This window comes from Microtus pennsylvanicus, chromosome 4 (genome assembly GCF_037038515.1).
Source record: "Microtus pennsylvanicus isolate mMicPen1 chromosome 4, mMicPen1.hap1, whole genome shotgun sequence".
NCBI classification, from domain to species: domain Eukaryota; kingdom Metazoa; phylum Chordata; class Mammalia; order Rodentia; family Cricetidae; genus Microtus; species Microtus pennsylvanicus.
The window spans coordinates 75,738,430-75,751,177 of NC_134582.1; the positions used below are offsets into that span (position 1 = coordinate 75,738,430).

Sequence of the window (12,748 nt, forward strand, 5' to 3'; positions counted from 1 at the left end):
TTTTTCTTTTTTAACAATTTATTTAGCTTTATATTGTGTGCATTGGCGTGAAGGTATCAGATCCCCTGAAACTGGGGTTGCAGACAGTTGTAAGCTGCCATGTGGGTGCCGGGAATTGAACCCAACCACTGAGTTACCTCTCCAGCCTGATTATTTGGTATTTTGATGTCTAATTTCTTGAATTCTTTATATATTTTGACGATCAGTTCTCTGCTGCCAGGTGGGGAGTTGGTGAAGATCTTTTCCCATTCCGAAAGCTGCTGTTTTGTCTTATTGACCATGTCCTTTGCCTTACAGAAGCTTTTCAGTTTCAGGAGGTCTCATTTATTGTCTGTGCTGCTGGTGTTCTCTTCAGGGAGTTGTCTCCTGTGCCAATGCATCCAAGGCTACTTCCCACTTTCTCTTCTGTCAGCTTCAGTGTAACTGGGCTTATGTTGAGGTTTTTGATCCACTTGGACTTGAATTTTGTGCAGGGTGATAAATATGGATTTATTTGCCTTCTTCTACATGCTAACATCCAGTTATGCCAGCACCATTTGTTGAAGATGCTTTCTTTTTTTCTTTTTTTTTTCTTTTTTTTTTTTGTTTTTTTTGAGACAGGGTTTCTCTGTGGTTTTGGAGCCTGTCCTGGAACTAGCTCTTGTAGACCAGGCTGGTCTCGAACTCACAAAGATCCGCCTGCCTCTGCCTCCCGAGTGCTGGGATTAAAGGCATGCGCCACCACCGCCCGGCTGCTTTCTTTTTTTTCAATTGTATAATTTTGACTTTGTGAAAAATCAGGTGGTTATAAATATGTGGATTTACATTAGAGTCTTCAGTTCGAGACCATTGATCCACCTGTCTGTTTTTATTACTGTGACTCTGTAGTAGAGCTCTAAGTCAGACATGGCGATGCCTCCAGAAGTTCTTTTATTGTACAGAATTGTTTTAGCTATCCTGTGTTTTTTGTTTTTCCATATGAAGTTGAGTATTGTTCCTTCAAGATCTGTGAAGAAATGTGTTTGAATTTTGATGGGGATTTCATCGAATCTGTAGATCTCTTTTGGTTTTTTGTTTGTTTGTTTGTTTTTCGAGACAGGGTTTCTCTGTGGCTTTGGAGCCTGTCCTAGGACTAGCTCTGTAGACCAGGATGGTCTCGAACTCACAAAGATCCGCCTGCCTCTGCCTCCCGAGTGCTGGGATTAAAGGTGTGCGCCACCACCGCCCGGCTGTAGATCTCTTTTGGTAAGATTGCCATTTTTACTATGTTAATCATAATGATCCACGTGCATGGAAGATCTTTTTATTTTCTGGTGTCTTCTTCAGTTTCTTTCTTCAAAGATTTAAAGTTCTTGTAATATAGGTCTTCTACTTGCTTGGTTAGAGGTACCCCAAGATATTTTATGTTATTTTTGGCTATTGTAAAGAATGTTGTTTCTCTGGTTTCTTTTCTCAGCTCATTTATTATTGTATATGGAGAGCTACTGATTTTTTTTTTGAGTTAATCTTGTATCCAGCCACATTACTTATGGTGTTTATCAGTTGTAGGAGTTCCCTGGTAGAATTTTTGGGGTCACTTATGTGTGCTATCAAATCATCTGCAAATAGTGAAAGCTTGACTTCTTCCTTTCTAATTTGTATCCCCTCGATCTCCTTTTATTGCCTTATTGCTCTATTTAGAATTTCGAGTACTATATTGAATCACTATGGAGAGAGCGGATAGCCCTGTCTCATTCCTGATTTTAGTGGAATCACTTGGAGTTCCTCTATTTAATTTGATGTTGGGTGTCAACTTGCTGTAAATTGCCTTTATTATGTTTAGGAATGTTCCTAGTATCCCTAATTTCTCTAAGACCTTTATCATGAATGGGTGGTGGATTTAGTTGAAGGCTTTTTCAGCATCTAATGAGATGATCATGTGTTTTTGTTTTCCTTTTAGTTTGTTTATGTGGTGGATTATATTGACAGATTTTTGTATGTTGAACCATCCCTACATCCTTGGGATGAAGCCTACTTGATCATGGTGGGTGATTTTTTTTGATGTGTTCTTTGAAGTGTGATATACCATAGGGTCTACATTTCATATACCATAGGGTCTACATTTAATATACCATAGAGTCTACAGTTGGTCTTTGTTGCTACTGCTTCTTTCTTCTCAGGGGAATCCCACAACATTAGAGAATTTTCACTTTGTTGATTGGTTGTTTCCAGGGCCCTAGAATATTGCATGATATGTAGTAGATACAAAATGCATATTTAATAAATGAATAAATTCTGCATGAGGGGTACATGTGAAAATGTTTGCCCTGAATTGTTTTATATAGGTATATGTGCATGGTATGTATACACACATGTTGTATAGTATACAACTCTATTCCCTTGATACAGGGTCTTTCACTGAACCTGGGGTTAGGCTGGTGATCACCAAACTCCAGTGATCCTCCTATCTCTGCCTGCTGGAGTTACAAACACACTTGTGCCATGCCTGACTCTTTACATGAGTGCTGGAGCTCTCAGCTCAGGTGCTTGTGCCTGTGCAGCAAGTGCTCTTATCTGACGAATCATGCCCCCGCCTTTCCCCCTGAATGTTATGGTTGTGTGGTTTAGCCCTGGCAGGCTTTTAACTTTCTATATAGACCAAGCTGTCCTTGTGTTCATTAATTCAATTAATTACTATACATTTTGAGACCGTGTCTTGCTATGTAATCCTGACTGGAACTCTGTATGTAGGCCAGCCAGGCTGTCTCTGCCTCTGGAGTGCTGGGATTAAAGGTGTGAGCCACCATGCCTGCCCAGTTTTTAAATTCTTATAAAAGAAATGTAAGGCCGGGCGTTGGTGGCGCACGCCTTTAATCCCAGCACTCGGGAGGCAGAGACAGGCGGATCTCTGTGAGTTCGAGACCAGCCTGGTCTACAGAGCTAGTTCCAGGACAGGCTCCAAAGCCGCAGAGAAACCCTGTCTCGAAAAACCAAAAAAAAAAAAAAAATGTAAGAAAAAAATATATTAAACATAAATTTTAGATTCTAGTTTTCTTATATTTCAAGTCTCAGCTATGCTTTCTATTTCTGAATTTTTAGCATCAGTTGTGGAGGGTCAAAAGGGCATCATCCCTCGAGCTATCCAGGAGATATTTCAGAGCCTCTCTGAAAACCCTGGCGTGGACTTTAAAGTCAAAGTGTCATACATAGAGGTGTATAAGGAAGACCTAAGAGATCTCCTAGAGCTGGAGACATCCATGAAGGACCTGCACATCCGGGAAGATGACAAGGGAAACACAGGTAACATAGCTCAGTGAAATTATTGAGTTCCTTCAGTGGCATCTAGAAAAACACATCGATATTCCAAGAATCAAGACAATATATGCACAGTGAATTTGCTTTTGCTTTCTTTTTTTTTTTTCTTGGTTTTTCTAGACAGGGTTTCTCTGTGGCTTTGGAGCCTGTCCTGGAACTAGCTCTTGTAGACCAGGCTGGTCTCGAACTCACAGAGATCCGCCTGCCTCTGCCTCCTGAGTGCTGGGATTAAAGGCGTGCGCCACCATCGCCCGGCTGCTTTTGCTTTCTGTTCATGTACTTGCTTTGCTGTGCTGGAAGTTATCCAGCTAGGTCAGTGCTGTGCCACCTTCTGATTTGGGATGGCTTTGAACTTTAATCCTTTTGCCTCAACCTCATGAATAGATGGGGTCACAGGTTTCTGCCACCAGGGATGGCTCATGTTTTCCTGTAATAATTATAATCAAAATATTGAAGCAAAGTGTTCCTTGTCTCTGTTCTTGAAGCCAGGGCCTCATACTTTGCACATTCTCTCCCACTGAGCTGTATTAGTCCAGCTCCAGGGATTTTGATTGCCAGTCATTTTAAACAATTAAGTATGTATTTGTCTAAAAGCAACAACTGGATTTTAACCAATAAAATACGCCTTTGAGAGTTTAAGCATAATACCATTTCTTAAAACTGTTCCTTTTGAAGTTTTGCTGAAATGAATGAAACTGACTGATGCTAGTATTTGAACCACTGGAAACATGCTATTTGAAACATTAGTGCTTTTTTAAAGGGACTGTCTTTTAGGGTTGCTTAGCAAGAGTAACTGTTGTGTGATTGATTTAATTGTACTGGATTTTGATGAAAGCATGGTTTTAAAACTTTCTGTTTGAAGTGATTGTTGGGGCCAAGGAGTGCCAAGTAGAGAGCATGGATGAAGTGATGAGTCTCCTGGAGATGGGGAATGCTGCCAGGCACACGAGCACCACCCAGATGAATGAGCACTCCAGTAGATCCCATGCAATCTTTACCATAAGCATTTGCCAAGTTGAGAAAACTCCAGAGACAGCTGAAGATGGAGAATGGTATTCACATCGGCATATTGTCTCCAAATTCCATTTTGTGGATTTGGCTGGATCAGAAAGAGTGACCAAGACGGGGAACACTGGTGAACGATTCAAAGAGTCAATTCAGATCAACAGTGGGCTGCTTGCTTTAGGGAACGTCATCAGTGCCCTTGGGGACCCACGCAGGAAGAGTGCTCATATTCCATATAGGGATGCTAAAATTACCCGGCTTCTCAAAGACTCCCTGGGAGGCAGTGCCAAGACTGTCATGATCACGTGCGTCAGCCCATCCTCCTCAGATTTTGACGAGTCCTTAAATTCTCTCAAATATGCCAACAGAGCTCGGAACATTCGAAACAAACCTACTTTAAACTTTAGCCCCGAGTCAGACCGAATGGATGAGATGGAATTTGAGATTAAGTTGCTTCGAGAAGCTTTGCAGAGCCATCAGGCCAGTATCAGCCAAACCAGCCAGACCCCATCAGAGGGCATTCCCGACCAAAACCGGCTTCACTCTCTAGAGGGGCAGGTAACCCAGCTCCAGGAGGAGTGTCTGGGCTACCAGGACTGCATAGAGCAAGCATTTGCATTCCTGGTGGACTTAAAAGATGCAGTCAGGCTAAACCAGAAGCAGCAGCACAAACTCCAGGAGTGGTTTAGCAGGACTCAGGAAGTCAGGAAGGCTGTCATCACCCCATTTCCAGGACACCAGGGCGTTGGGGACACGGAGGAAGGACCCCAGCATGTGACAGTTCTCCAGCTGAAGAGAGAACTTAAGAAGTACCAGGTACTTAGACATTACTTTAATTAATGTATTTTTTGAGACAGCGTCTTGCCATGTAACCCTGGCTGGACCTCAGTGTGTACCTGAACTCTTTCCTTTGTTTCTTGTGTTCTGGGATTTTAGGAGTGTGTGTTCCTAGCAGACTAATAGAACGCCCCTCCCCACTCTGATGGTAATGGGGATTGAACACTTTCCTTGCATATGCTAGGAAAGTACTTTCCTTTCTGAGATACAGTCCCAGATCTATTTTATCTTCTTTGAAATAAGGTCTCAATCGATTATCCAGGCTGGTCTTGAGCCCTAGGTAGTGCTCCTGCCTCTGCTTCCTAAGTGCTGGCTATGAGTGTGAGCTCTTACACCTGAATCAGACAGCACTTGTTTAAGGACTGCATTTAGTGGGACAAGTAAATTCCAAAAGTTGCTTTGGAATTTCAGAAGTTAGAAAGTTGACAATGAAGATCAACCGTTACAATTCCATCCCTTATCAACTTGACTTCCATTATTTTTGGTCGTAGCATTCCATCCCTGTTTCTTGGTCTCATTTTCATCTCAATTCAAAATATATTTACTTAATCTCTAAACATCCCCATAGTCTAAAGATTGCTCAGAAGTCTAAAGTATCCTCTGAGACTCAGGTTTCTTAACTTTGGACCTCTACAATTTCAGTGGGCAATGGCACCAAATAAACATATGCATTACAGAAACAGATCCTAGCAAGGAAATGGGACCAAAGCAGGATTGAAACCCAGCAAGGAAAACACCACATCTTGCTACTTCATGTCCAGCATCTGAGGCTTGTGATATATCATCTGGGCCACAAAGGGCTTGGGTCGCCACACCTCTCCAGCTCTGCTGCTTTTGTACAGATAGCCTCTCTCTTAGGCTTGTATTACTGCGTGTCTATAGCTTTTCTTAATCAGTGTCCCATGGCCCTGGCATCTCCAATGTTCTGAGGTTACATAACAGTGTAGGCATTGCCCTCGCAGCTTTACCTGTTGACCCTTAGGGATTCCTTTCAGGCAATTCTACATTGCAGTACATTGGCTAGTCTCAGTGGCTTTCTACAAGCCTCCACGACCTTCCACTTTTGTTTCTGTCATGCCTACAAAGGCCGTTATCTCCTGGATAATGCTGCCAGGTGGTGCTGCAGCTGTGTTCACCTTTGAATGAAATGCTGTCCTAGGCAGCTGTTTCTGGAAGGGAACCCCTTCAACAACAGCAGCAGCTTGGTCTCTTCTATCAGATGAATTTTCATTCTCACAAGGTGGAGCCTTTCTTAGGTAGAATCTTGCCATCAGGGCACATTTCCTCTTGCCCTAGTGCAAAGTACTGGGTTTTTTTTTGTTGTTGTTGTTGTTTTTAACAGTTCTAATTTCATTAACAATTACAGCTGTCTTTTTAGCCACCTTTCTACCTGTTTCTTTCCCTGGCAAGCAGTACATTTTGCCGACAGTGTATGCTCTGCTTGTAGCTTTCTCTTTCGCTGTGTAGATCTAGGTAAGAGCATTGAGTAGTTACTGTGCTGTAACCTGAATGCTTTCTTGTTTGAAGTTTTCTTCACTAAACAAATTAGTCCAGAATGCTTTGAATTCAGCCTCGCTCAAGTTCTCATGGACAGGCTGTGCCAGCCTGTAACAGTTCCCATTAGAGTCCCGGTTTCCCTCTGAAGCCTCATGAACTGAGTCTTCACGCTCCACATTTCTTCTGGTGTTTCGGTCAACCAAACTGCTGCCGGAATGACCCGCTAAGCTCCAAGTGTAGCATTCGAGGGTTTTCTACATTAATTTTCCAAACTTTCATAGTCCTCCGGCAAACCAGGTCATGTGATGAGCTTCATCACAACATTGCCCTACTTCTTAGTAGCAATTTTTTTCTGTCAGTTACTTTTCTTGTTGCTGGGAAAAATCCCTCACAAGAGCAGCCTACAGAGAGGAGGACTCATTTTGGATCACAGTTTTGAGGGTCCAGTCCTTGATGACAGAGCTGCCATGATGGCTGGAGCATAAGGCCCCCACGTCAGGAAGAAGACAGGTAAACGCTGGTATTCCAGCTCATTTTTGTCCCCATGGAATGGTACTATTCACATTTATGGTGCTTTCCCTCAGCCTTTGTACAAGACCTTAAAGGCACACCCACGCTTAATACCTATCAGTCTGCCCGACAGATTCTTTGTGCTTATTTAGTTTAAAAAACTGTTTACTCTGTATCTTAAGTTTATAACGAACCTAACAAAATTAGTCAGAAACAAGAAATAAAGACATTACATTTTATTTCTGGGCTTTAGAATCTGTCTCTTGCTAGTGAATGTATTAAAAATCCACAAGGAAACTATTTAAATGCCCAAATGAGTTTTTATATCTTATAGGTCTTATAGGAAGATGAGAGCTTTGATTATTAAAACCCACATTAAAGTCTCGTGACAAGTTTAGCAAAGTTACAATTGTACTCTAAACCCTAGATAACTAATTTTTATATAGAGGAAAAAATTATCAAGAAAATCATATTTTCATGGTATCACAGTGATGGCCCCTCTATGTATGTCTTTCTCAGATTATATCATCATGTAGTTCTCTGAGTAATTCTGAGCTCTGTCTTCCTTTCCTCCCAGTGTGCCCTGGCTGCTGACCAAGTGCTGCTCACTCAGAAGGAGCTGGAGATGGAGGAGCTAAGGAATCAGGTGCAGCTGATGGCACAGGAGAACAAAGGGCATGCGGTGTCTTTGAAAGAAGCCCAGAAAGTGAATAGATTGCAGGTAGGGCTGCGCTCACAGAGTCTGTAGCACCGCGTCCGGGTGGACGGAGAGCATCTTAAACCATAGACTGGTGCTTTCCCGAGGGGCGTTTCCTGTGGATAGCTGTGGACACTGGCAACTGAATTATTTTTTAAACCCTAAATCTTAAGGGGAAACCATTTTTGTTGTTAACCTGGCATGTGTTTCACAAACAAAGAAAATACCTGTGGATTTGATTTACAAATTATGCATTAATTATAGTTTCTCCAGCCTCTTTCATTCACTTTTGTCAAATTACTAGGCAATGAGTGTTACGGACTGCAAGGCAGGACTGGTGGTGTGGGGCAGTGGTAAACAGCTTACCTGGTATGTGCAAGACCGTGGGCTCAGTCTCTCGTGACATTCTCTCTCTCTGTGTCTTTTCTCAAATCCCAAAGCAATTAGAAGGTAATCATAAAAGTTTAAACTTTTATAATTCACAAGGTTAACCTCTTAAACTACATGAGTGATTTGCTCTTTGATTTTAGTTAAGTCTTTGAAATTCTCTGTCTTGGAATTCATATAAGTAACACAGATATGCCTGTATATTTAAAATTTTTTGTCCAAGGCCAATTGTAGTGGCTCATACCTTTAACCCCAGCATTCAGGAGGCAGAGGCAAATGATTTCTGTGATTTAGAGTCCAGCCTGGTCTACACAGGGAGTTCTAGGCCATCTGGGGTTACATAATGTGACCCTGTCTCAAAAACAAAACACTATTTTGCTCAGACTAGGGTCCTGCAATATTTTTTTTAAAGATTTACTTACTGTGTATACAATGTTCCTCCTGCATGTGCACCTCTATGCCAGAAGAGGGCGTCAGACCTCATCACAGATGGTTGTGAGCCATCATGTGGTTGCTGGGAATTGAACTCAGGACCTCTGGAAGAACAGCCAGTGTTCTTAACCTCTGAGCAATCTCTCCAGCCCAGGTCCTGCAATATTTCTTCTGTTTTTATTTTTCCCTTTTAATTTCAGACCTTGCATTTTGACCCATTTTAAGTTGATTTTTGTATAGAAGACACTAAAGTCCAGTTTCTTTATTCTCTGTATGAATATCCAATTTCTTGAGCACAATTTCTTGAAAATACTGTCTTTTCTCCACTGTATTTTTACTGTATATATAAGTTAGGGTTCTATGGCTGTGACAAAACACCATGACTAAAAAGTAAATTGGGGAGGAGAGGGTTTATTTGGCTTAACATTTTCATATTGCCATTTATCATCAAAGAAGCTGAGACAGAAACTCAAACAGGGCAGGACCCTGGAGGCAGGAGCTGATGCAGAGGCCATGGAGGGGTGCTGCTTACTGGCTTGTTCATCATGGCTTGCTTAGTCTGTTTTCTTATAGAACCCAGGACCACCAGCCTAGAGGTGACACCACCTACAATGGGCAGGCCCTCCTCCATTAATCAAGGTAGCTCTTACATCTTGTTAACCCATTTCTATTAATCTGTGTATCACCAGAAGGCTGTAGTCTACCAGTAAGGTTCCAGTTCTGTCTCCTTCGGCAGCCACATGGCATCTCCTTGACTCTGTCTACTCTCTCTATATATATCTCTATTCAGATTTCGAACCTTACTATATTCTGCCTTGCCGTAGGCCAAAGTAGATTTGCTAACCAATGGTAATAAAATATATTCACAGCATACAGAGGGGAATCCCACATCACCAAAGTGCTGGGGTCTTCTGCTGTAACTGGGTTGCACTTTCACCAGTATCCTCTCATAAGCTTTCTCCCTGCCTCAACTTCTCTGCATGACCCCTTCTGTTCTGGGGTTTCAACTTCCACTGAGGCTACATCATCACCAATGACTTCTCCTGGCCTCTTACAGTGCCAACTCTCAACTTCATTTCTTTAAAACCAGCACTACCTTGGTTATTCTTAATAATACCAAAGTTTGGCTTCCAGTATGAGGTACAACCTTGGTCACCTCTGACACACAGCTTCTGTGTGGTGACTCTGAGGAAATGCTTCTCAGAAAATTTTTGCTCAACAATTGATGCTGGTCTTTTCTGAATCACCACTAATTTCTTAGCTCCAGCTAACCAACATCAGTTGTTACAGTAACGTAAAGGTTCCACTTCAGTTGTGCTGGTCTCTTGTTAATCACAGCTGACCAGAGTGACAGAATTTTAATTCAAAATAGAAAAAGCCCATGATAGAGTATTGACTTTTCCCTCTGAAACTTCATAAGCCAGGTCTCCATTGTCTGCATTGTTCTGACCACTCAATGGCTTTTCTAGCCCAAAGTTCAAAGTCCTTCCACAATCCTCCCCAAAACATGGTCAGGTCTGTCACAGCAACACCCCACTCCTGGTTCTAACTTCTGTCCTAATAGGTTATCTGTTGCTGAAGACAAAACATTATGACCAAAAACCAAATTGGAGAGGAAAAGGTTTATTTGGCTTAATACTTCTATGTTGTTCATCATCAAAGGAAGTTGGTACAGGAACTCAGACAGGCAGGAACCTGGAGGCAGGAGCTGACACAGAGGCCATTGTTCAATTTTACCAATAAAGACTTGGGAACCAGATTCTGGGGTGAAAGCCTGCTAGCTCAGAGAAACAGAGAAAGCACCCAACTGACCTTCCTCTCCCTAAAGCCTCTCCTCTCTCCTGCCATCTCAAACAAGTCTCCTGAAACTCAGTGTCTCTTCCCCTTACTCTATATGTTTTTTTCTTAATCATCCTATGTTCACTTTCTGTCAACTGATTGGTTGCTCTGCCTCTTGACCTATGGTTGACTTTATTTAATCATGTTTATAATATTCAAGCAGAAAGCTCTTGGATTAAAGGTATGTGCTAGGGTTGATTCTACATCAGGCCATGGAGGCTCGCTTCTCATGACTTGCTCAGTTTACCTTCTTATAGAACCCAGGACCACCAACCCAGAGATGGCACCATATACAGTGTTCTGGCCTCTTCTCCATCAATCACTAATTTTTTGTTTATCTTTTGCCTTTGTTTTTTAAGACAAGGAGTTTCTGTGTAGCCCAGCTGTTCCGGAACTCACTCCAGTTCCGGGACAGTAAACCAGGATGGCCTCAAACTCAGAGATCCACCTGCCTCTGCCTCCTAAGAACTGGGATTAAAGGAGTGCACCACCACCACCTGGCTGCTGTCAGTCACTAATTAAGAAAATGACCAGCAGCCCAATGTTATAGGGCATTTTCTCAGTTGAGTTTCCCTCCTGAAAGATAACTCTAGCTTGTGTCAAGCTGACATAGGACTAGTCAGCACACTGTCTTTGTCAAAAATCAGTTGACTGTAAATACTCGGATGTAAGAACTCTGTTTCATTGTTCGGTGTAACATACACACCACATAGTTTAAATAAACAGACATTCTGTGTTTTAATGCATGTGGCATGCTGTTTGGATTTGGTTATATAGTCTTTGTAGTCCTGTACAGGTTTGGGTTGGCCCTTTCTCCAGCCTTCCCTTTCCCCAATCTCTGTACCCTCATCCCATCTCAGTTTTCAACCCCTGATATTGCTCCCTCGACTTCATAGCAGATGGTTTTTGCTCTTCCCACCCACATGAAAACTCACTTTCTTGTCCACCTCTAATGGACTGTTCTTGCTACCTGGGCTGTGCAAGTATTTACTCCAACTGGAACGTGGAAGTCTGGAGGTTTTGAAGTTAGGATCCACATATAAGACTGTCAACAGAGAATTGCCTGTTCCCCCACATTCTTGACACCATTGTTGCCCTTTTATTTTCTTCTACATTTATTTATGCCCCCCTCCCCCTGTACACGCAGTACATTTATGTACATGTGCCACCGTGTACTTCTGGAGGTCAGAGGATAATTTACTGGAGTTGGTTTTCTCCTCCCACCATGTGGGCCATGGGAAGCACATTAGGATTGGCAACAAACATTCTTAATAACCACCTTGCCATCACTTTGGGTTTTCAATAGCCATTGTGACTAGGGTAAGATGTTAGCTAAAAGTAATTTTAGTTTTCCCTTTCTAGATGAGTGATGTGAACCACTTTAAAAGTCTTGACTAGCCATTTGTATTCCTTTGAGAACTCGCTGTTTAGATCCGTGGTTCTGTTTTTAAGGAATGTTTAGCTTTAGCTTCTCTGTGTATTCTGGATATAGTTCTCTGTCAGATATGTAGTTGGCAAAGATTTTCCCCATTTTGTAGACCGCCTCTCCACTTGGTTAACAGTTTCCTTAGCTTTACAGAAGCATTTTAATTTCATGAGAGCCCACTTGCTGATTGTTGTCCTATTTCTTGAGTGGCTGGAGTCTAACTTAGAAACTCCTTATCTGTACTGTGGCTGCAATACGCCTCCCACCTTCTCTTTTGCCAGCGTCAGTGTTTGCGAGTTTTATATTAAGGCCCCTGATCCGTCTGGAGTTGCTTTTTGCGGAGGGTGAGCAGTGAGGATCCAGTTTCATTCTTCTCCATATCGACATCCAGTTTTCCAACATTTGTTGAAGGGGCTGTTTTTTTTTTCAACAGTGGGGTTTGTTGCTGTTGTTTTTTTTGGGGGGGGGGTGTTTGTTTGGCTTTAACATCTCTCTCAAAAGTCAGTTGGATCACTGACTGTGCAGATACTACTTCGTTCTTTGTTACTATGCTCTGTTTTATAACTGAAACCAGGCGTGACACTTAATCATGTATGTGTTCTTTTTGCTCAGAATCTTTGGCTCTCTAGGTCTTTTGTGATTCCATATGAATTTTAGGACTGTTTTCTGGTTCTGTGAAGAAGTAGGATGGACATTTTCCGAATGTTAATTATTCCAGCCCTTGCCCTGAGAAGTTTTGCCATCTTTTAATGTCTTCCTCAGTTATTTCTTTGGATTTTAAAGTTTTCCCTGTAGATGTCATTCACTCCTGGTCTAGGCTCATTCCGAGGTATTTTGTGGAAATA

At 42.1% G+C, this 12,748-nt stretch overlaps 1 protein-coding gene across 1 annotated transcript in view; it reads left to right on the plus strand.

Annotated features, from left to right (window-relative positions):
• Kif27 (kinesin family member 27) overlaps positions 1–12,748 on the plus strand; it is a 66,556-nt gene that overhangs the window by 3,639 nt on the left and 50,169 nt on the right. The window contains exons 2-4 of the mRNA XM_075969442.1: positions 3,058–3,258; positions 4,136–5,094; positions 7,700–7,843. Coding sequence (XP_075825557.1) covers positions 3,058–3,258; positions 4,136–5,094; positions 7,700–7,843 — 1,304 coding nt within the window. The remainder of the gene's footprint in view (positions 1–3,057; positions 3,259–4,135; positions 5,095–7,699; positions 7,844–12,748) is intronic.